Source organism: Diabrotica virgifera, chromosome 6 (genome assembly GCF_917563875.1).
Source record: "Diabrotica virgifera virgifera chromosome 6, PGI_DIABVI_V3a".
Taxonomy (NCBI): Eukaryota; Metazoa; Arthropoda; class Insecta; order Coleoptera; family Chrysomelidae; genus Diabrotica; species Diabrotica virgifera.
This window is the reverse complement of record NC_065448.1, coordinates 21,083,019-21,105,226: the sequence shown is the minus strand read 5'-3', so window position 1 is coordinate 21,105,226 and position 22,208 is coordinate 21,083,019. Positions and strand designations below refer to the sequence as shown.

General features: G+C 30.7%; 1 protein-coding gene across 1 annotated transcript; it reads right to left on the bottom strand.

The window, feature by feature from the left end:
• Positions 1-6,259: 6,259 nt before the first annotated feature.
• Positions 6,260-22,019, bottom strand: LOC114331593 (cyclin-dependent-like kinase 5). The gene is made up of 3 exons (XM_028281199.2): positions 20,997-22,019; positions 16,112-16,266; positions 6,260-6,725 (listed from the first exon to the last, which is right to left on the bottom strand). The coding sequence occupies exons 1-3, from the start codon at positions 21,589-21,591 to the stop codon at positions 6,579-6,581; spliced, it is 897 nt and encodes a 298-aa protein (XP_028137000.1). The 5' UTR covers positions 21,592-22,019; the 3' UTR covers positions 6,260-6,578.
• Between the last annotated feature and the right edge of the window lie 189 nt (positions 22,020-22,208).

Here is a 22,208-nt window from a genome sequence, read left to right as displayed (position 1 = left end):
TAAGCTTTTTTTCTAGTTACAATTTAATAATTTATATACCGTTAAACGAAATGTCAAAAGAACTACTAACCTTTATTTAGATATTGTTCGTCTTTAAATAAAGGCACTTCCATTATTTACGTGAGGTAGTCTTTTGATCCTTGATCGTCTACAGCGAAAGGTTTATCTTAAGTTAACTAATATAAAGAATAATATCAGTAAACTTTTAAAATTTCTTCACGATCCGTTTCCTTTCATGGAATTTATACTAAATAATTAGTTAATAAAAATTTATTCTATACGGCATTTTTTAATATCTAACAGCATGAAAAAAGAATTATCTCGTACACTTCCTGATATATTTCCTGTAAGTCTCGTTTTTATATTTCCTCGTCTAGTTCATACCTCCATGACCTCCTTTGTCTGCCTCTTTTTCTCCTCCCTATTGAACTCCAATTTCTTATTTTCGGTATCTATCTATTCCTATTTGCTCTTCTAATTAATGTGCCCATACGAATTTAGTCTTTTTTTATTCTATATACTCCAGAAAATTCTTAGTTACGCCAATTCTCCTTTAATTTCCTCATTTCTGATTTTATCTATTTTTGTAACTCTGCAACTTCTCCTCCAATATTCCATTTCGCTGGCAATAACTTTTCTTCTTCTGTTGTTCCGTTCCTTGAAACTATGAATCCAAAGTATTTAAATTTGGTTGTCCCTTTTATTTGTCGATCTTCGTCTACGTCAAGGCTTTTTACTGCTTCTTCTGTTGCTGCTAGGTATTCTGTTTTCTGTGTGTTTCTAGATCATTCTTTGACTACTCTTCTTTCAATTTTCTGACCATTCTACTTTATTATTCTACTTTAAAAGGTAAGATTTAACAGTTTGCTATTGGTAACAATTGACTCTCAGCTCTAACTCTACTCACGTATTTAATGGACGCCTCATAAGTTATATTAATCTTAAGATGAGACCTAATGTATTTAGAAGATAAGCAAGGTAAATCCGAGCGCAAGATTGGTCATTTTCCCCCGTAAATCTCCACAAGAAAATCTAAGGTTCAAAATAGCAAAGTCTGCTATCTCCAAGTTAGCTTGAAGTTAACTTCACAACAATACACAAACACATTCAGCACTTCTGCAGCTTTGAAAGCTTCATTTACACTCGGAGTAGTGCAATTTTCTTTCAGGCAGTCATCCTAATTATCGTCGCTATCTTGACTATTGACGATATTTTCTAAAATATTTTTCTCAATAGAATCCTCACACGTTGCGAGATCTTCATCAACAACAGAATATTGTTCTTCAATTCTTATAGGAATTGAAGTACTTGTCAGAAAATCAAGTCAGCTTGAAGTTAACTTCACGCTTCATTGTGAAGCTTTCACGCTGTCAAAGTTAACTTGACGCTAACTTCACCTTGACTCACAATGGACAGCCTAAGTCTGACGTCACAAAATTGGGAGGAGCTTATATTGGCTCCAAACAATTTTGTTTGTAACGTTAAATGGCCATAAGGAATTTTTCATTTATGTGCTTTGTGTAGCAAAATAAGACTTCATTTAGGTATTTCGTTAAAGAAACGTGTTAATTAAGAGATTTTTATTCATTTTTGCTCAGGTGGTTTTTATTCCGTAGTGATTGAAAATAAACATAACCTCAAAACTGTTTACGTTCTAATCATTGCATTAAATTAACTCACCTGGGCAAAAACGAATAAAAATCTCTTAATTGGCACGTTTCTTTAACTAAATACCTAAATGAAAAGTCTTATTTTGTCACACAAACCACGTAAACAATAAATTAAAAATTCCTTATGAGTGTTTAACATTATAAACAAAATTGTTTGGAGCCCAATATAAGCTCCTCCCAATTTTGTAACGTCAAGACTTAGGATGTCCATTAGCTTGTATAAACTTCGACAGCTTGAAGTTAGCATCAAGTCATGGCATCGGCTTTGTGATCAATTTGCTATTTTGGACCTTAGGTTTTCTTATGGGGATTCACATAGGAAGATAAGCAATTTGCGCTCCGAGTTACCTTGCTTATCTTCATTATTTTATTGTGCAATCGAAAATGCTAAAAACATTACTACCCTAAATAGCCGTATATGTAATAATGAATAAAGTCTAAATTTTGTATTAGAATCTTTAGGTTACCTAGTACATTTTTCGATATAGGAAAATTGTAATTGCCATGCAAATAAATCTCTGTGTGCCAGATACTGACGGCCAAATTTGTGTATCTTGTATATTTATTATTCCTTAGCTTTAATTATCTTACTGATGATTCTATTAATGTGCTGCGTACTGTAGATATGGTTATTAATATACTTAATGAAAACATTGTTGTTTTATTCTAGTTTTATCCTTCCAAAGACTTAAAAATTCATACTTAGTAAATTAGGGGAAAATTTAACAATAATTTATACATATGGAACTGATAAAAGTACCTACTCGTTTCAAACCACAATTAAGCTTGAAAAGTATCGAATTCCTGATGGCTGTTCTATTTTTGTAGCCGGGGCTGCTGCCATGCAGGAAGCACTAACTTGGTGCTAATTATTGTGGGAAATTGTGATAGTGTCGAACTCTCAGGTAGTTGGATGGAATGTAGATTAAAGTTAAAGTGCGATGCAACCGAGTTTTGGACCGGTTACAACCGTTAGGTTAAACTAAAGCTAAACTTGTTAATAACCACTAGGTTAAGTAAAAAAAAACAGTATAACCGAAAACCGGTGTTAACAACCGCTATCCCTAGGTGAGGCGACAAAATAACAAAAAACGACATACTTAAGTAAAGTTTAAAGATTAAAAATAAAAACTTAAAAAGCCTAATTAGGCTCTAGGTGGGTGACATGACCACCTAGGGGGCTAAAAATTTCAGAAAGTTAGTTTCACTATATATGCTAAACGATGACCTATATGGAATTCGAATCGAGTTGGGGGCACTTTTCATCATCTTACCCAGCTAGGCCCTTTGAACTGCTTATCATTTTTTTCTTTCCAAAATATCACATTCGTTACTTTGCTTTTCGTATTAATCAAAGATTTGTTTCGGTCCGATGATTCAAAGTAGCGAATGTATAATAGCGAATAACTGTATAATCAAATAATGAAAATCCGTTAAAATAAAATCATAAACTGCCTCACAAGAATTTCTTGGAAGCGATACTGAAACAAAATTCGCACAAATTGTAAACACGTGCATTTTATTCTTCTCAGCAGTTTAGCATTTTCGACAGTTTACAGATTAAAATTAAATAACTGTTAACTAGTTTTTTATGGGAAATAAGCCACAATTAACTAAAAAAATGATTTAATTAACGTTTCGACGCTCAAATAAAATCATTTTTTTAGTCAAATTGTGGCTTCCCATAAAAAACTAGTTAATTGCAAAAATGCCACAAGAAAATAGCTTCAGAACAACATAAATAAAAAGAATGTGTGTGTACTTTGTACGCACGTAAGAAGTTATACTTCTAAATATGATTTCAATGAAATAAATATACTTTCGGACAGTTTATTTGTATTTTATTTAAAAATTAAATCAATTTTTACTTACTACTTTCCAAAAATTTTTATTAAAACAATACCAAAAATTAAAAAAAAAAAGATTAGAAAACACTAGGATTTGAACTGGGGACCTCTTGATCTCCAGCCCAACGCTCTACCACTGAGCTATACCCTTTTGTTTATACGGGCTACAAGATTTCTTAGACATAGTGACAAACAAACGAAGTGAATTATAAAATACTTTAAATATTACTTATTATCTTATTCCCGAGGTAGACAAATCCAAATACACAAAAATTATAATAATAGTTATTTATGATATAAATATTAAAAGCACAATTTTAAGGCACTTATGAAAGATTCGCTTCGCTCACTCTGCAATTCACATGAGTGCCTTAAAAATGTACTTTTTAACACCTATATCATACAATATTTTTTCTACAAACGTCTTATATATCAACAATTATAATTTATTCATTCTCAATTACAGGACAATACCTACAAAAACTTTTACTTGAACTTGACTGACATTCCATTTTTATATTTTTCTTGACATTACATCAAAACTGCCTATACTGTCAATACGTAAATCATAACAACTATAGAATAACATATACTTTTATTTTTGTATATTCTAACAAATTTTAATAGTTTTTTTCTACAAACGTGTTAAAAATGCAATAATACAGTTTAAATTAAATTTTAAAAAACCTTTTAAACCACCTTTTTCAAATTGCGCAAGTTGTATTATTAATATTAATGTTAATAAATGAAATATAAATATTTTGACGTCTCACAATTTGACAATTCACTTTTAACTGCAGTGCCTTAAAATTTTTAAAGCACTGGTGCTTTAAAGTAGCATTTTAACGCTCCTATGGAGTGCTATAAATTGCATTCTTAACACGTTTATAGAAAAATATATTTAAAAACACTAATATATCCTTTCCACACCTTTTCTGGACTGATTCATACATAAATTAAAACATTTAGTAACGAACTCCATACTGTCTGTGTGCGCATGCGCGCAGATTAATAAAATTTCACCCTCAATCGCGCCTAAAGAAGTATTGGGACCGTGAAAGTTCGGAAAAGCGACACCTGGTTTCTTCGCTCTGCACTTTTAATTATATTGGCCAATCATATGGTCCTGGTTACTGGATAATTGTTAAGGCCATAGTCCAAAAAAAATAATAAGAAGAAAAAATAAGATTTAGGTTATGTTATTAAAACGTAAACAATTGTATGTAGTAAATAAAATTAGTTATTAAAATGCAGTCACCCGACACCTTAGGGTAAATGGGTTTAGGATTATATATATATATATATATATATATATATATATATATATATATATATATATATATATATATATATATATATTAAAATGCAGTACTGCGAGCAAAATACAATTAATTAAATTTACCTTTATACAATAATTGCGTATCATATCAATATTGTGAAGCAATATATAATTTTTCTTCTTAAATGACAATAGGTATGAAATGTACGTCAATTTGACAACTTCAATTGGCAACATGAATTATTTAAGAAAGTTGCAAGATTTCTCCGCTATTCGCGCACGATCGTTTCGCGTACTTGCACACTGCGAATAACTTCAATAACTGTTGAATAAATTACAACACAAACTAACGAATGTGACACATTCGACATTTAGCGTTGTACAAATATACCTTTAGTTATATTTATACAAAACAAAAGTATCGAATATAACCATTTTCGTCAGTTAGCAGCCAATCAAATGAAAAAATGTTCATATTCGATGGTTTAAACAGCATATTTCCCGCGCTCCTAATCAAGCTACAATAACGAGAATTTGCCACAAGATGTATCACGTATAATGCGAGGGCAAGGTATCGAATCTGAAAAACCCGATTTTTCACATTCGATAGTTGGAAATGATAGGGACGATATTATGGCGCATCTATGCATATTATGTTGCATATTATGCAAATTAGTGCCTTCCCAAATGACGGGACCTCTATTACGTTATTTGATTAATTTTTAGAACACTATTTTCTATCGCCCTTTGCTCTTTCTATTGAATAAATGCTCCTGTAATGTCCCTTTTGCTTCCAGCTATTGGGACTGTGCAAGTTCGGAAAAGCGACACCTGGTTTCTACGCTCTGCACTTTTAATTATATTGGCCAATCATATTATGGACCTGGTTACTTAATAATTGTCAAGGCCATAGTCCAAAAAAAATAATAAGAAGAAAAAATAAAATTAGTTATTAAAATGAAGTACTGCAAGTAAAATACAATTAATTAAATTTACCTTTATATAATAATTGCATATCATATCAATATTGTGCAGCAATATACAATTTTTCTTCTTAGATGACAATAGGTATGAAATGTACATCAATTTGACAATTTTAATTGACAATATGAATTATTTAAGAAAGTTGCAATATTTCTCCGCTATTCGCGCACGATCGTTTCGCGTATCCCTTTCCAAGTACTTGCACACCGCGAATATCAATTTCATCTGCAAACACTAGTATTTGTACCCTTTTTGTTATCATTGTCCCTCTTGTGCTGACTTCTAATTATTTTCTCTAATGTGATGTTAAGTAGAATACATTCAGGATAAGGCATATCCTTGTCATAGGCTGTGTAAACGATTAAAATAGCTTGTAGAATTTTCCAGTAACTTTATCTAGTTTGTCTTATTTATTAGGTATTTGTCTTTATCTTTTGAAAATTTCAGTTTAAAATGATGTCTACAGAAAAATAACTAGGTCATCCATATAATTTTTACTCTTAAAAATAATTACAGATTATGATCACAATATTATAAAGTATAATTCGTATTGAAGGACAAAATGACTAGAAATTATAAATTTCTTACAAATATTGTAGAAAAATTATTTTAAAACTAACAATAATGTTTACAATATTTTACTTTTCAATCACACTGTTTTTTAACAACAGCACTTATATATATTTCAGCACTTATGTCATCGGTTATTGTGCAAATGAATGGATTGTAGAATGTTAGTTCAAAGCCTCTTCCTTTGATCTTTTTGAGTTTGACTTGAAACACTCCTTGAGATAAAAACTAGCACCTATCATTTTTTACAGATGGATTTAAGTCAATAAAATATTGATGAGACATAGCATCATCTGCAGATATCCTACCCATGGGATTGCACACTAATAACTTCTGAAGGAGGTCTCGTCCTCTGTTACCTAATTTTGGCACCACCTAAAAAACATTTTGGTATAAATCATTTTCTTTAACAAATTTGGTAATTAAAATTAACTATTTTCTATGGGAAATGAGCCACAATTTTACTAAAAAAATGAATTTATTAACGTTTCGAAGCCCAAATCGGGTTTCGTTGTCAAAATACAAAATACTTCTAAAATAAACAAAAATGTTGTTGCTAAGTAAAAAAATTCTTCTAATAATTTATTTAATCTGACTCATTTATATTGGCAATTCAGACGTATATTATACATTTTAAAGTAGAAGACTTTAAAATGATCTCGCCAATATTTATGAGTTGCGTTCCTGGGACGACTTTACTAAAAGATAGTTCATTCGATTACATGAAATCAATCCCAACTCAAGAATATCCGTCGCAAAAAAAATCATAGCATGTGATCTGTCTTTAAAAAGACAACCAAATGCAACGATGATAGTAAAATTCTCGCGTTAGAGACTTCATAGTAAATCACGAGGGAAAACCAGGAAAAAACCTCATGATACTATCCCGACATCGTAAGTATTTGGTCTTGCATTTAATTTACCTTCAAAAAACTAATATCAAATTCTGACTTAAATATGTTTAAATTATAAATAATATTAATAATACATAGATATATAATAAGTAATACTAAAATATAAAATTTGTACTAACTCGATATGTTATTGACTTACTAATCGTGGTATTTTCTTTCTATTGACTTCCTCTTTCAGTATGGGTAATCCTACTGCATTCTACCGAGGAATTTGCGACACAATTGGTTTCATTTAGCATAATTAGAGCCGCTTCTTTGATTTTTCTCTTTTTACTATCTGATTCTTTCAGGACTATACTTGAATCTCTCCACTGAACTCTATGTTCATTATCCCATGCGTGTTGACATATTTGAGATCTATCAAATTCTCTATTTTTAATATAAGACTGATGTTCACTTATTCTAACGTTTAATGGTCTTGATGTTTCACCTAAATAAAATTGTTCGCATTCACAAGGTATTTTATAAATGCAATTCTTTGTTCTTTCTTGTTCATTGTTAGGTTTAGTTTTAGATAGAATAGATCTCAATGTGTTTGTTGTTTTGAATGTTGTTGAAATGTTGAATTTATTTCCTATTGTTTTAAGTTTCTCGGATAGTCCTTTTATATATGGTATTGTTATTTTCCTCGTATTATTTCTTGTGAATGTTGTAGGATCCCGTTCTAAGTTGTTCTGTTCTATTCGATCCAATCTTGACAATTCCTTATTTATAAACGATAAAGGATAATCATTTTTTAATAAAACAGATGTTAACAATTGTTTTTCTTCTAAAAATGAATTTTCGTTGGAACAATTTTGGCTCTATCATATAAGGATTTAATGACTCCCTTTTTAACGTTGATGTTGTGATTTGATTTGTAATTGAGATATCTGTTGGTGTGTGTTGGTTTTCTATACACTTGAGTCTCATATCCAGTATCCTTCTTTGAGACTAAAACATCGAGGAAAGGTAAAGTGTTATTGTATTCCTTTTCCATTGTAAATTTTACTGTCTCTTCTTGATCGTTTATAATATTCAGGAATGTATCCAACAATTCTGATCTATGAGGCCATATTGAAAACACATCATCTACATATCTCCACCATACTGTGGGTTTTAAATTTTGTTTAGAAATGATATTAGTTTCGAAATCCTCCATAAATATATTAGACAATAATGGAGATAAAGAAGAGCCCATTGCTAGACCAAAATTTTGTTTATAGAATTCATTATTTAGTTGAAAATAGGTATTATTAGTACATAATGTCAATAACTCCATTATAGCTGATACATTTAGTTTTGTCCTAGTTGTCAATGTATTATCATTTTCTAACTTCGTTTTAATTATGTTTAAAGTTTTATCTAATGGCACATTTGTAAATAAACTGTTTATGTCAAAACTTACTAAAATATTATTTGGATTAAATTCAATATTTGTTAATTTGTTTAAAAAATGTTGTGTATTTTTTATAAATGTGTCATTATTATTTGCAAATGGTTTTATAATATTTAATAAAAATTTTGAGAGCTCACTACAAGGAGAATTGATGGTACTACAAATGGGTCTAAGTGGAATATTCGCTTTATGAATTTTCGGTACTCCATAAAAATGTGGTGTCTTACTGTAATGAGGTGTCATTAATTTTCTTTGATAGTACGTTAGATCATTTTTAAATTTGAATAAAGTTTTATAAATTTTGTTTTCCAGTGTCTTCGTTGGATCCTTCGTTAATTTGGTATAAGGTCCATTTGTAATTAGATCTGTAATTTTGTCCTCATATTGTATTTTATCCATTATTACAGTTGCATTTCCTTTATCTGCTGGTAGGATTGTTATGGAGTCATCATTTTTTAAAGTTTTTAAAACTTTCATTTCCTCTTGGTAATTAAACATAGCAATTGTATAGTCGCTACATATTTTGGATATATACTATTCTAAGGCCTTTATTTTGAATATAGAGAATTTGAAATTGGCCATTTAAATAATGATTATGGTCTAGAATCTAGAAGATGGGTCACCAATTATGTTCCCCGAGGGTCCGTTTCGAAAACCTATGACACTTCCGGGGTCCGGAATTAACACTACCTGTCTGGTTGTTCTGATTCGGCTTCTTTGTGGATTATTGTTAAAAAATATCTTCTTTAAAATATTTTTGGGCAGAAATTGTTTAACAAATTCAAAACATCACCTTTTTTGCCCCCTAAAATGTTTTTAGCATTTTTGGGTCATCTCAAACAAAAAAGATCTTGTGTCATTTTTCTCAAAAGTTAATTTGGAGTTTTAAGTGATTTAAAATCTGAGAAATGCGATAATATGGATTTTTGAAGCTTGAAAACTGATGTGTAAATTATTATTTTTGAGGTTGTCAAGTGCCTAAATTAAAGTTTAAACATTCAAGTTATATTCAATAATATATTATAAAATTTTAATAAATGTCAAGTATTTGTTGGGAATTTTTCGCATAAGTACATACATAATATAATATGTATTCGCGGTGTGCAAGTACTTGGAAGGGAAACGAGAAACGACCGTGCGCGAGTTGCGGAGAAATATTGCAACTATCTTAAATAATTCATATTGTCAATTGAAATTGTCAAATTGACGTTTATTTAATACCTTGTGTCATTGAAGCAGAAAAATTATATATTGCTCCACAATATTGATATGATGTGTAATTATTATATAAAGGTAAATTTTATTAATTGTATTTTGCTTGCAGTAGTACTGCATTTTAATAACTAATTTTATTTATTACATACAATTGTTTCGTTTTCATAACATAACCTGAATCTTATTTTTTCTTCTTATTTTTTTTGGATTATGGCCTTGACAATTATCCAGTAACCAGGACTAATATAATTGGCCAATACAATTAAAAGTGCGAGTAAAAGTACAGAGCGTAGAAATAGGAGTCGCTTTGCCGAACTTGCACGGTCCCAATATCTGCGATATAGACACACCAAGCGAGTCGTGCGATGATTAACAATTAAAAAACAACGGTCGATATTAAAATATCCCCTAATTACTCGTTAGGATCTTGAAATTGAATGTATATGCTTCAATTTAGACACTTGTCAACCTGAACACTAATAATTTACACATGAGTTTTCAAGCATTGAAAATGCGCATGCTTATTTTCACATTTTTCAGATTTTAAATCCCTTATAACACGAAAACTATCAACTTTTAAGAAAAATTACAAGACCTTTTTTGTTTAAAATTGCCCAAGAAACCTAAAAATGCATTTTTCGAGGCAAAAAGACGATTTTGAATTTATTTGAAAAAATTTATTTCTTATGTAAAAAAATGCACAACCTATCTGATAGTCGAGGAAATGAAGCTGGAAAAATGGCAAAACCTCGCAATTTTTTCGTCCAGCATCGATTTGTACAAAAAGTTGGGATTAGGCTCATTTTACCCTCTAGTTCATTTTCTATATTGAGCCGTTGTACGCTTTTGGTTTTTTAAGGGTGAAAACCAGCCCCCTAATTGTAAAAAAATTATAAAATGACATTTTAAACTTTAATATTGTCAACATTTGCTTCTTATTAGTTACATAATAGGTCTGGATCCCGCGTATGAAAAAAAAGTTAATTAATAGCAAGCTGAAAATTTGTTAACAGCTTAAGGGTGTCTAGTCGGACAAACTTTGATATATGGGAACACTGGAACAGGGGGCAGTTTTAATTGTGGAACAGGTTAAAAATTTGGAACGGTCAGACCACGAAACGGCACATGTATTTTGTCCGACAGAACAGACTTAAACTCTCCGAACAGAGATTAAATTCTCATGCAAAAATCAGACTGCTATTTATCACCAAATGGGGTGTTTTAATGAGTGAAACATGTAAAATATGTCAAATGACAGGAATTATGACAGGTGATATATAGCAGTCTGATTTTTTGCATGAGAGTTTAATCTCTGTTCGGAGAGTTTAAATCTATTCTGTCGGACCAAAATAAATGTGCCGTTTTTCGTAGTCTGACCGTTCCAAATTTTTAAGCTGTTTCCCACAATTAAAACTGCCCCTATTCCAGTGTTCCCATATATCAAAGTTTTATCCGACTAGACACCCTTAAGCTATTAACAAATTTTCAGCTTGCTATTAATCAATTTTTTTTTCATACGTGGGATCCAGACCTATAATGATTTTTTTTGTGCTTTAAGATATAATATCACAATGTTTTCAACCCTTAAAACCACCCTTGTTGGAGCTATATATGAAAAGTTTACTTATCCTAAAAGAATAATTTCGGCTTGCATCAATTTACATAAAAATTTGGGGGTTAGGATCATCTTACCCTGTACTTCATATTCTATATCATGCTCAAGGGCGTTGATTATTTTTTAGTGGTGTGTAAACTACCCTTATTGTCAAAAATTATATACAAACATTGTAAACTTTAATATAGGTAAAATTTGGTCTTGACTGGTTAAATAATGATTGTTTTATGCTTTAGGATATAATATCATAATATTTCAACTCTTAAAGACCATCCTTAATAACATTGCAATTTTTATAAGTAGACAATTTAATAGATCTATACAGAAAAAAAGTAGAATTAAAGAATTACAAAAACATTTATTTACACAAAAATACGAATTTACAGATATATAAAAATACACACACAAATAGCTTTTTAGTCATCCCGTATACGAACCGGCTCTGTGGTAATATATAAGTACATTGAAAATGCTCTATAAGGGGACTACTCGAATTTTTCGAAAAAAAATTAGTTTTATAAACATAGCTCCTTCATTTTGGGCGATAGAAAGTTTTTTCGATAACAGTTTTGTAGGATTTTTGAAGAGTAATAAGACTGTGTAAATTAAATCCCGTAAGATCCCTTAATTTTTAATTGAAGTGGGTTTAAAGGGCTCGAATAAGGGGATGTTTGTTCGTAAATAGATGATTTAAACAGCTATATCTCGCTAACTGTTCACTGTAAGGAAAATCTATGCATAAGGAAATTGTATATATTAAAAAAGCTACAATTTAGTAGTCTATCATTTTTTTCGTATCTCCAGTATTTTCGGAGATATTCTGAAGAAAATGATAAAAAATGCAAAATTGAAAAAAATCACAATTTTTTTTAAACTACAATTTTTCTAAAATTAGGCCTTTTAAATAGGTCAAACTTCTTGGGTGTATTGATAATATAAATATAATAGGAATTACAGAAAGGCGAAGACCAATTTTTAGTTACAAGGGTAGGTAGGGGGTTGTTTTCACTGTTTTTTTCGTAGAGAAAAATAGGTACCGACTTCTTTTTTGATCATAAGTTGCTCAATTTTTATGATAGAAACTTTTTATTATTTTTTTTGAAAGATCTTATTGTATACTTGAAAAACCATCATGTAAGTTTTCCTGAAAAAATGCAAAGTTTTCCCGTTATTTTGCTTTGATTATTTCAAATTACGCATTTGACGAAAAAAGCTAACCTTTAACATGCCGTATCTCGGTTTGTATTAGTCGTAAAAATATTATAGAAAAACAGTTTCGTTTGAGTTACTAAAAGATACAATTTTGATGTCTACAGTTTTTTTGATTTAATGCACATTTTTCGAATTATTCTCAAAAAACCCTCTAAAAAAGTCGATCTTTCCGTCGAAAAACTGTTACTTGCAACCACGAATAACTCGAAAAATATTAGTTTTACGAAGAAAATGTAAAAAACATTTTTTTCTTTTCATCGATTTACATGGTTAAAATGTAATAAAAAGTTCCCACCCCCGAGATGGGGTGGAAACTACCCCCAAGGTTTTAGCGTACAGCAGCATGATATAGAAAATGATCCTCGGACTATTCCCTACCTTCTGTGAAAATTTCAAGTAAATCCATGCTGGACGAAAAAATTGCGAGCCAAAATGCTTCATTTCCTCGACTATGAAGTTTGGAATGAGTTTAGTGCAACTGTTTCTCATTAGGGAGTTAAAATATTCAATCTGTTAGCTGAGATCTGTACCGATTTTTAATAAAGTTCATTCTTGAAAAAGCGGCTTCGCACACATAAGTTGAGCCAAACATAGTACACAATTTCATGGTCAAACATTTTCAAAATTGTAAAACACTATATTCTGAATTTAATTGCGGTCCGCACAAAACTAGCCTGCGGTCCAGATGCGGACCGCGGTCCGCCAATTGGTGACCCCCTAGTCTAGAAGGTGAAGTGGGTATATAGAATCTGTTTTTCTATTATTGAAAGCCCTTTTGTGTTCTGATATGTTTGTTAAAGGTATTACCAGTTTGACCAATGTAAGTTTTTGGGCAGTCACCACATATAAGTTGTTATATTTATTATATTTTGAGTCATCATTAAAGACATCAGTTTTCCCAACTTTATGGAAGCACTCTTATATCTGTCCAATTTTTAAATCAGGTAATAAACAAGACATAACAAATTATCGAAGCGTTTGTAAACAATCCTCTATACCAAAACTTTTTGATAGACTATTGCACGATCAATTAAAATTTTATTGTAAAGAGCGTCTAATACACAATCAACATGGATTTTCTCAGAATAAATCAACGGTAACAAATTTAGTACTCTTTGAACAAAAAATATTAAACGCGTTGGAGAATAAAAGTCAGATGGATACTATTTATACTGACTTCTCCAAGGCATTTGACAGAGTAGATCATAACATGTTATTGGGAAAATTAAATGCTTTTGGCTTCAGTCATCAATCCTTACAATGGTTCAATAGCTTTTTAAGAGATCGCACACAGCAGGTGAGAGTAGGTTGTTTTAATTCAAATATAATTCATGTGACATCAGGAGTACCCCAAGGAGCTCACTGTTCACCTTTGTTATTTAATATATTTGTGAACGATATATCAGAGTGTTTTAGAAATTGCGATTTCCTGATGTTTGCAGATGATTTGAAATTATTTAAATCCGTAGATTCAAATGTTGATGTAACATTAATTCAAGAAGATTTAGACCGGTTGAGTATTTGGTGTGAGAATAATATTTTGCATTTAAATGTTGCTAAATGCTGTTATATAAGCTTTTATAGAGGTAATAAAAAATATGATACTTCTTAAACAATTAATGAAAATGAATTGTCTTATGTTAAAACAATAAAAGACTTAGGAGTCACATTTGATGAGCAGTTGCGTTTTGTGCAACATATAAATAGTGTAACAGTAAATGCATCAAAATCTTTGGGCTTTATCATTCGCAACTGTCTGAGACTATCTGTAGGGGCTTTAAGAACGGTATATTATGCTTTGGTTGTATCTAAAGTGGAATATGCATCTATTGTATGGTCTCCACAATACCAAGCTCATTCTACTACGTTGGAGAGATTGCAAAATAAATTTTTGAGATATTGTGCATACAAATTAAACATACGCATTACTAATCATGATTATACCTATATTTTAAAAACACTCAATATGAATTTATTAAAAACTCGACAAGATAACTCTGATTTGGTATTTGTGTTTAAATTAATAAATGGTTTAATTTGTTGTTCTGAACTTCTCCAATCTATTAATTTATATGTTCCCTCCAGAAGTCTCAGATATGTTGATTTGTTTTATATACCTTTTCATCGGACAAACTATGGTATGCATTCGCCCATTGAGCGAACACTAAAAATTATAAACGAGAATAACTTGGAAATGTTTGGTGTCTCCTTGGCTGGTTTTAAGAATCGGATTAAAAGAGCTTGACAGGTACTTTTTGTTTATTTGAACTGATTTGTGTAATAGATGTAATATGTGTAATCGATAACTATTAATATTTCGTTTTTGTTTAATAAGTATGTAATTAAGATTTATTTTACGCTAGTTTAGTAGATATTACAGAGATTGATTTTATACTGTATGTGTTGTAATGGGGGTAATCCCGTAAATAAATAAATAAATAAATAAATATTATTTGCGTAAGTTATTATATTTGCGTAAGTTGTTGTTTGTCCTGAAAGCTGGTGTTATTCCTGTCTTTTTTATGTGTTATGCTATTTTAGTTGATATCTTTCAAGTATATGTAATTGAGCAGAAGGTACTGGGTATTTTCTCTGTTGGTGGAACGACTAATTTCAGGACTTTTTTATGCATTTTTTGGTTAATAATAACACATATTTGTAAATATCACTATTATCACTCTACGATAACTAAGAATAACTTTGAGTAATATAACATCTCTAAAATTTAGACAAACAATCATATCAATAGTATTAGTCTTCTTTCTGATTATTATCCTAACATTCTTCTCAAGAACATTTCTACATTTATTGTCTATAGAGCTTTAAGATACTTCTACGTATATATAACTATATATATATATATATATATATATATATATATATATATATATATATATATATATATATATATATATATATATATATATATATATATATTCCTTGTATTGGCATGTAAGTATAAATTTATATAGATTTAGAAATTGTACCCCTCCTTTAAACCTGTGCAACCATAATATTGGCACAATTTATAGTCTGCCTGACAGTATCCCAATATTAGCAAATTTTTATTTTAGCCTTTCCAGAGATCTGACAATGCATAGCAAACTTTAGTATGTGAGTGAAACTACCATCGTACAATAAACTGATTGTATGTCTACTTTTTATTTCTTTTACCTAATTAACAATATATCCTATTTCATGAATATACAACTGTTTTGGATTATCTCGGAAACGAATATTTTACTGTGCAAAATATGAAGAACGAAAGTAAATTGCAAATTATTTTTGTTTATTGGAATAATTATTAGAGCCATTTACTTTAGTACTTCTTATGTTGCACACTAAAATATTCGTTATCGCGATAATCCAAAACAGTTGTATATTCGTGGAATGGCCCATATAAATTTATTTACAAATATTGACTAACCTGTGACATACTCATATTAGGTTGATAAATAGGGAATGGTTTGTAATCTGGAAGTTGGGACATACCGCTCCAAGTATCTTCAGTGGGAGTACCTAACAATTTAAATATTCTCCTAAGCTGATCATCTACATCTGATCCAGGAAATAGGGGCCTCCCTAAAATACAATGTTTTTGTAAAAAGATGAACATGCTAAATGAAAATGATATTTTTAGGGCAATCAGTACCATTTGAATTTAAGTTGTCGTAGAGGAAAAAATATGAACATATGCAGATGATGTTGCCATAATAAGCCACAATAAAAGGGTATTAAGCGAAAAAGCTATACAGCTGAAACTGGAAGCTGCTTGGTCTATACCGGGTGGTGAATTGGAAAACGGGCCACAGGAAACTCAATGTAAAATTCTAAACTGTTGAATTCCTGCTTCCCTAATTATTTTACATCAAAAGACATTAGAAATTATTTGTAGAGGATTGAAATCTCTATTGAAAACAACTGTTAAAATTGTTCTACAAATTAAACATATTCCTAAATTTTGTAAAAATGTAATACATTTTTCAGTTTTTCACCCAAAATTAGGCCACACACAGTGCAATAATGTGTCACAATAAAGTTATTATTTTCACATTTTTGAACTGTCAATATTTCTATTTTATCATTTATTGTTTAAAAACAATACAGTTGATAAGATACCCTCAGTTGCGGAGAAAGTATTAATAATAAACATTTTTTATTCAGTCAATGGTGTGAGCACTGTCAGTTAAATAGTAACTTATGGCCTAACTTTTACACATATACCTACTGTGGCAGATCTATTATATTTTTCAAAATTTTGGAATGTGTTTAAATCATAGAACAATTTTAACTTTTGATTTTAATACAGATTTCAATCCTTTACAAAATTTGTAAAGTATTGAAACGCAATTTGGAAAGGATTGTCAAATATTCTCTCATGACTTTTGATGTAAAATAATTAGGGAAGCAGGAATTCAACAGTTTAGAATTTTACATTGAGTTTCCTATGGCCCGTTTTACGATTCACCACCTGATATAAATGGATGTAAAACAAAATAATATATGGAGTGCACAAAGTCGAATCAACATGAGAATCTGAAGGTCAACAACCATACTTCTGTGGCGTTATGGCAAAAGTTGATATGTCCAAATTGCTATTTATTGTTGGCAAATGATAAAAACAACTTGTCCTGTTAATATTAAATCGTTGCACTCGAATATGTGAACCAAATGGTATTAGACAAAAATATATGGACAGCATTATATAAAGTGGAGGTGGAAAAACATATCAACTTTTGCCATATTTTCTTTTTAATTTGAAAAACAAGTTTCCTGTTAATATAAAATCGTTGCACTCGAATATGTGAACCAAATGGTATTAGACAAAAATATATGGACAGTATTATGTAAATTTTTTACTTTCAAATACAATTTTTTACATAGGAGGGGGAAAAACATATCAACTTTTGCCATCTTTTTTTTTAATCTTGGTAGGACATATCAAAATAAGGAGATTAATAACAATTACAAAATTATTTGCAAATTTAAGAAAACAAATTTGTATTGTATTGGTACATAGTAAGTAAATAGTATAAAAGATAACACTAATTATTAGTATCAATATTTACAAATTATTCATTTTACTATTAGACCTGGATCCCGCGTAAGAAAGAAAAGTTGATTAATAGCAAGCTGAAAATTTGTTAATAGCTTAACGGTGTCTAGTCGGACAAACTTTGATGCACGGGAACACTGGAACAGGGGAAGTTTTAACTGTGGAGCATGATAAACGTGTCGTCCTGACAAGTTTATGATTGTGAAAAATAGCAAGTTGTTTTTAAGTTTATTCGATAGCCAACGTTATGTAATATATGGGAAAATGTTTGTCCGACAAAAATGTTAGGCATTTTAATGAGTCCGACATGTAGAACATGTCACATCACAGGAATTATGTTGGTGATTAATAGCAGTCTGATTTTTGCATGAGAGTTTAATGAAAGGTTAAAAAAGCAATTGGAAGTTCTGTCCGACAAAATTAATGGGAAGTTTTCGTAGTCAGACATTTTAAACAGGTAAGATATAGACAAAAATGCTGGTGATAAATAGCTTTCTGACAAAGACGAAATTTAATTAAGTAAATTATTCCTTACCAAGAATGACTGTTGTCAGAAAAAAATAAAGGGTAGATTTTGTAGTCGGACAATTTAAAAAAATAATTTTTGAAATTTCAATAAGGGGTGATTATTCTATGTCAAAAGTACCTGCAATCAATTACAATCGATATCTTTCGATTTATGTCAACATCATTTAGATACCTCACTGTAATACATTTATAGTAGATCGGGCAAATTATATTATGGATTGAGTGGTCTAGCTATCTTTGTCTGCCACATGCGCGGGACTGCTTGGTTAAAAGAGATAGATAGACCACCTATCGACTTTTTGCACTGTATTCCCTGTCTACCCTTATGTCTATGAATACATTTCCATTTAAGAAAAACTGTCACTTTTGACAATAATTCATAATAAATTGCAATCGTAACTTCAAATTTAAACTAATCGATTTATTTTGGCAGCAAATTATTTCTTGCCATGTGACATATTAATTACATTATTATTTCATTTGTAGAAAGTTGAGAAAAATTATTACGTTATACAATTTTAGTAATAATTTATTTAGGTACCCTTTTTCAATCAAGCAAAGCCTTATAGCACGAAGAATGATATTCAATAGAACTTTCACAATTATCTGGCAATTGAACCTCATTGAATTGATGACCAAGTATTTTACTAACTTTGTAAAATGTTTGAAAATTACTCAAAAATGTTCCGTTGAATAGTTTCACTTTTGATTTGGCGACTTAAAATTTAAACTGTTGACACTCAAAAATAGACACAAAAACACTCCATAGTTAATATAAATTTTAATTTCCAACACATGTGGGAAACAGAAACTCAGAGACCATGTACTTTCAAATACTACTTTGTATAGCACAAAGTGTCACACTGACAAATGCAGCCTTCTAATACATACTTCTAAGCATAATGTGTCATATTTACATCTATTCTTATAAGCACCGAAGTTTTAGACTCTTCACATTTTTCAATGTCGTTTACAGGGTTAAGATTTGAGTATGGAAAAAAATGTATACAACGTTTTTTGTAGGAAATTTTCAGTACTTTCTGATGCGCCTAATTAGAAAACCCTAAGAGATTGCTTTCACATGTTCTTTGACATTTTTTATTGTCATTTTGAGAATATCTAGAACAAACTCCACCCAAAAAAATAATTGTTTTGCAATATATACATGCATTGATACTTACCTCACTGTTTTTGGAGTGTGGATGTATATATATGCACAAGCAAATATGTGAATATAAATAATAATATACAACTAAAATAGCTTTATCAATATGTGACTCTGAAAAAATATTTTTTATTCATTTCCTTCGATTTGCCCAAACTTTTTGTCCAACATATAACTTTTTGCGTTACAAAATATAATTTGTACATAAACAAATCAAAATTAGCTTGCTATTTATCACCAACATTTTTGTCTATATCTTACATGTTTAGAATGTCCGACTAGGAAAATTTCCCACTCATTTTGTCCGACAGAACTTCCAATTGCTTTTTTAACCTTTCATTAAACTCTCATGCAAAAAACAGACTGCTATTCATCACCAACATAGCTCCTGTGATGTGACATGTTCTACGTGTCGGACTCGTTAAAATGCCCAACCTTTTTGTCGGACAAACATTTTTTCATATATTATATAACGTTGGCTATTGAATAAACTTAAAAACAACTTGCTATTTTTCACCATCATAAACTTGTCAGGATGACACGTTTATCATGCTCCACCGTTAAAACTTCCCCTGTTTCAGTGTTCCCGTGCATAAATGTTTGTCCGACTAGACACCGCTAAGCTATTAACAAATTTTCAGCTTGCTATTAATCAACTTTTTTTTCTTACGTGGGATCCAGGTCTATATCACTTGATATGTAACATATCATGTTCTGGCTACTTAAACTTTTCTTAATTTTGACATATCAACATATGCCACTGCATATAACACCTCCATTTTTCATGTAGGCACATATTTTCTTATGCCACCTTGTTAAACATCCTTTTTAGAGTACAGATCAATTGAAAACCAAAAACACGATTTTTTGGACATATCAACTTCTGCCATAACACCACAGACTTTAGACAGTAGACGAATATGCCTCTACTTTTCCCTACCTAGGCTCAATAATAAATGACAACAACAACACCAGTCATACAAACACAGATTCTTAGCAGTAATTAGTGCTTTTATGCATACAAAGACTTAATGAAAAGTAAGTTACTGAATCGCGCGAGTCTAAGCTTGGAATCTACAAAACAATATTTAGACCAGTGGTTAGATATGGATGTGAAACGTGGACCCTCTCAACCACTGATGAAAATCAACTGAGAATATTTGAGCACAAAATACTAAGGAAGATATTTGGAACAACCCATTACAGCAATGGTTCGTGGAGGATTAAAATGAACCAAGAGCTGGATGAACTAATGCAGAGCGCAGATATTGTTAGATTTGTAAAGTCACAACTAAACTGGCTCGGTCACTTAGAAAGAATGCCAGATAATCGAGCTGTAAAAGTAATCCAGAGATGGAAGCCCCAAGGAAATAGAATAAGAGGAACGCCCAGTAAAAGATGGATAGACGATGTAGAGAGGGATCTTAAAACAATGAACATCAGGCACTGGGAAAAGAATCTGATAGGGCAGAATGGAAAAACACTGTTAAGCAGGCCAAGATTCACAAAGGGTTCACAAATCAATAATATTTTATTTGAGAAATGTATTTTAAAAATACCCACCAGCATTAGCTAACTCTGCAAAAATACAACCTGCAGACCACATGTCAATAGAAGTAGTATAAAGTTTTGCTCCATATAAAACATCTGGAGGCCTATACCACAACGTGACTACCTCAGCAGAATAACATTTTACTGGAATACCAAATGCTCTGGCTAAACCAAAATCAGCAAGTTTGAGTTCCCCATTCTTGTTTATTAATAAATTCTGGGGTTTCAAGTCTCTGTGTAGAACATTATGGCTGTGACAAAACGCTAGACCTCTTAGTAACTGGTACATAAAAGATTTCACTACATCCAAGTCAATATCACCATTTAAACTATCAAAATACTTTTTTAAGTCCTGGTCACAGTGTTCAAAAACAAGTGTCAGCTTTTTGTCACTATGCAGTACATCGTATAGCCTTACTATATTTTTATGTTTTAGCTCTTTTAAAAGGCATATTTCTCGTAGGGCAGAAGAAGGAACTCCTTCATCGTCGTCGTCAAGTCTTACTCTTTTTAAAGCAACTATCTCTAGGCTTTCTCTATTTTTGGCTTTAAATACAGTTCCGTATGTACCTTCACCTATTTTTTCAAGTTTCTCGTATTTTTGCATGGTATCAAAATATAAACCAGTCTAATTTTTTTAAGATGTTTTATTTTGATTATGAATTAACTTAAAACCAATCTCAAAACCAAAACCTCAAAAAATTCAATGTTTAAATTATGTTAGTTGGATTACACCACTATGGATTACACATGATTATGAATCTATGGATCTAAATTCTAAATTCTACATACGTAGTAGTATCTCTTTTTATTCTACTGCGTTAACAAAGAGAACATTAGAACAAAGGATACTATATGTCATACGTCATCGTCTGATCACTGATCTGTTCCATCGTCTGATACTGATCTCTCTAATTTAAAAAAATTAGAATGGAGCTAATAAATCAAACAATGACTTTCAAAAAATAGTTTTCCGTTAAACTATTTCAGTCTGCAGACAATGAAAAAGCTTTCTATTATCATCCTTTCACTTTCAGGAAAGAATATTCTGTGATTTTGGTTCATTGGGTCTCTCATAAATATGATAAAGAGATAGCGACATAAAGTTCTGTGCCGCCGTCCGTGTTCTGTGGCTTATGGACAGTGGACAGTTTTTAGAAGATTTTATGCGTTCTGTAATTTAAATATACAAATACAAGCCACATCCAATTACCATTGAGTACG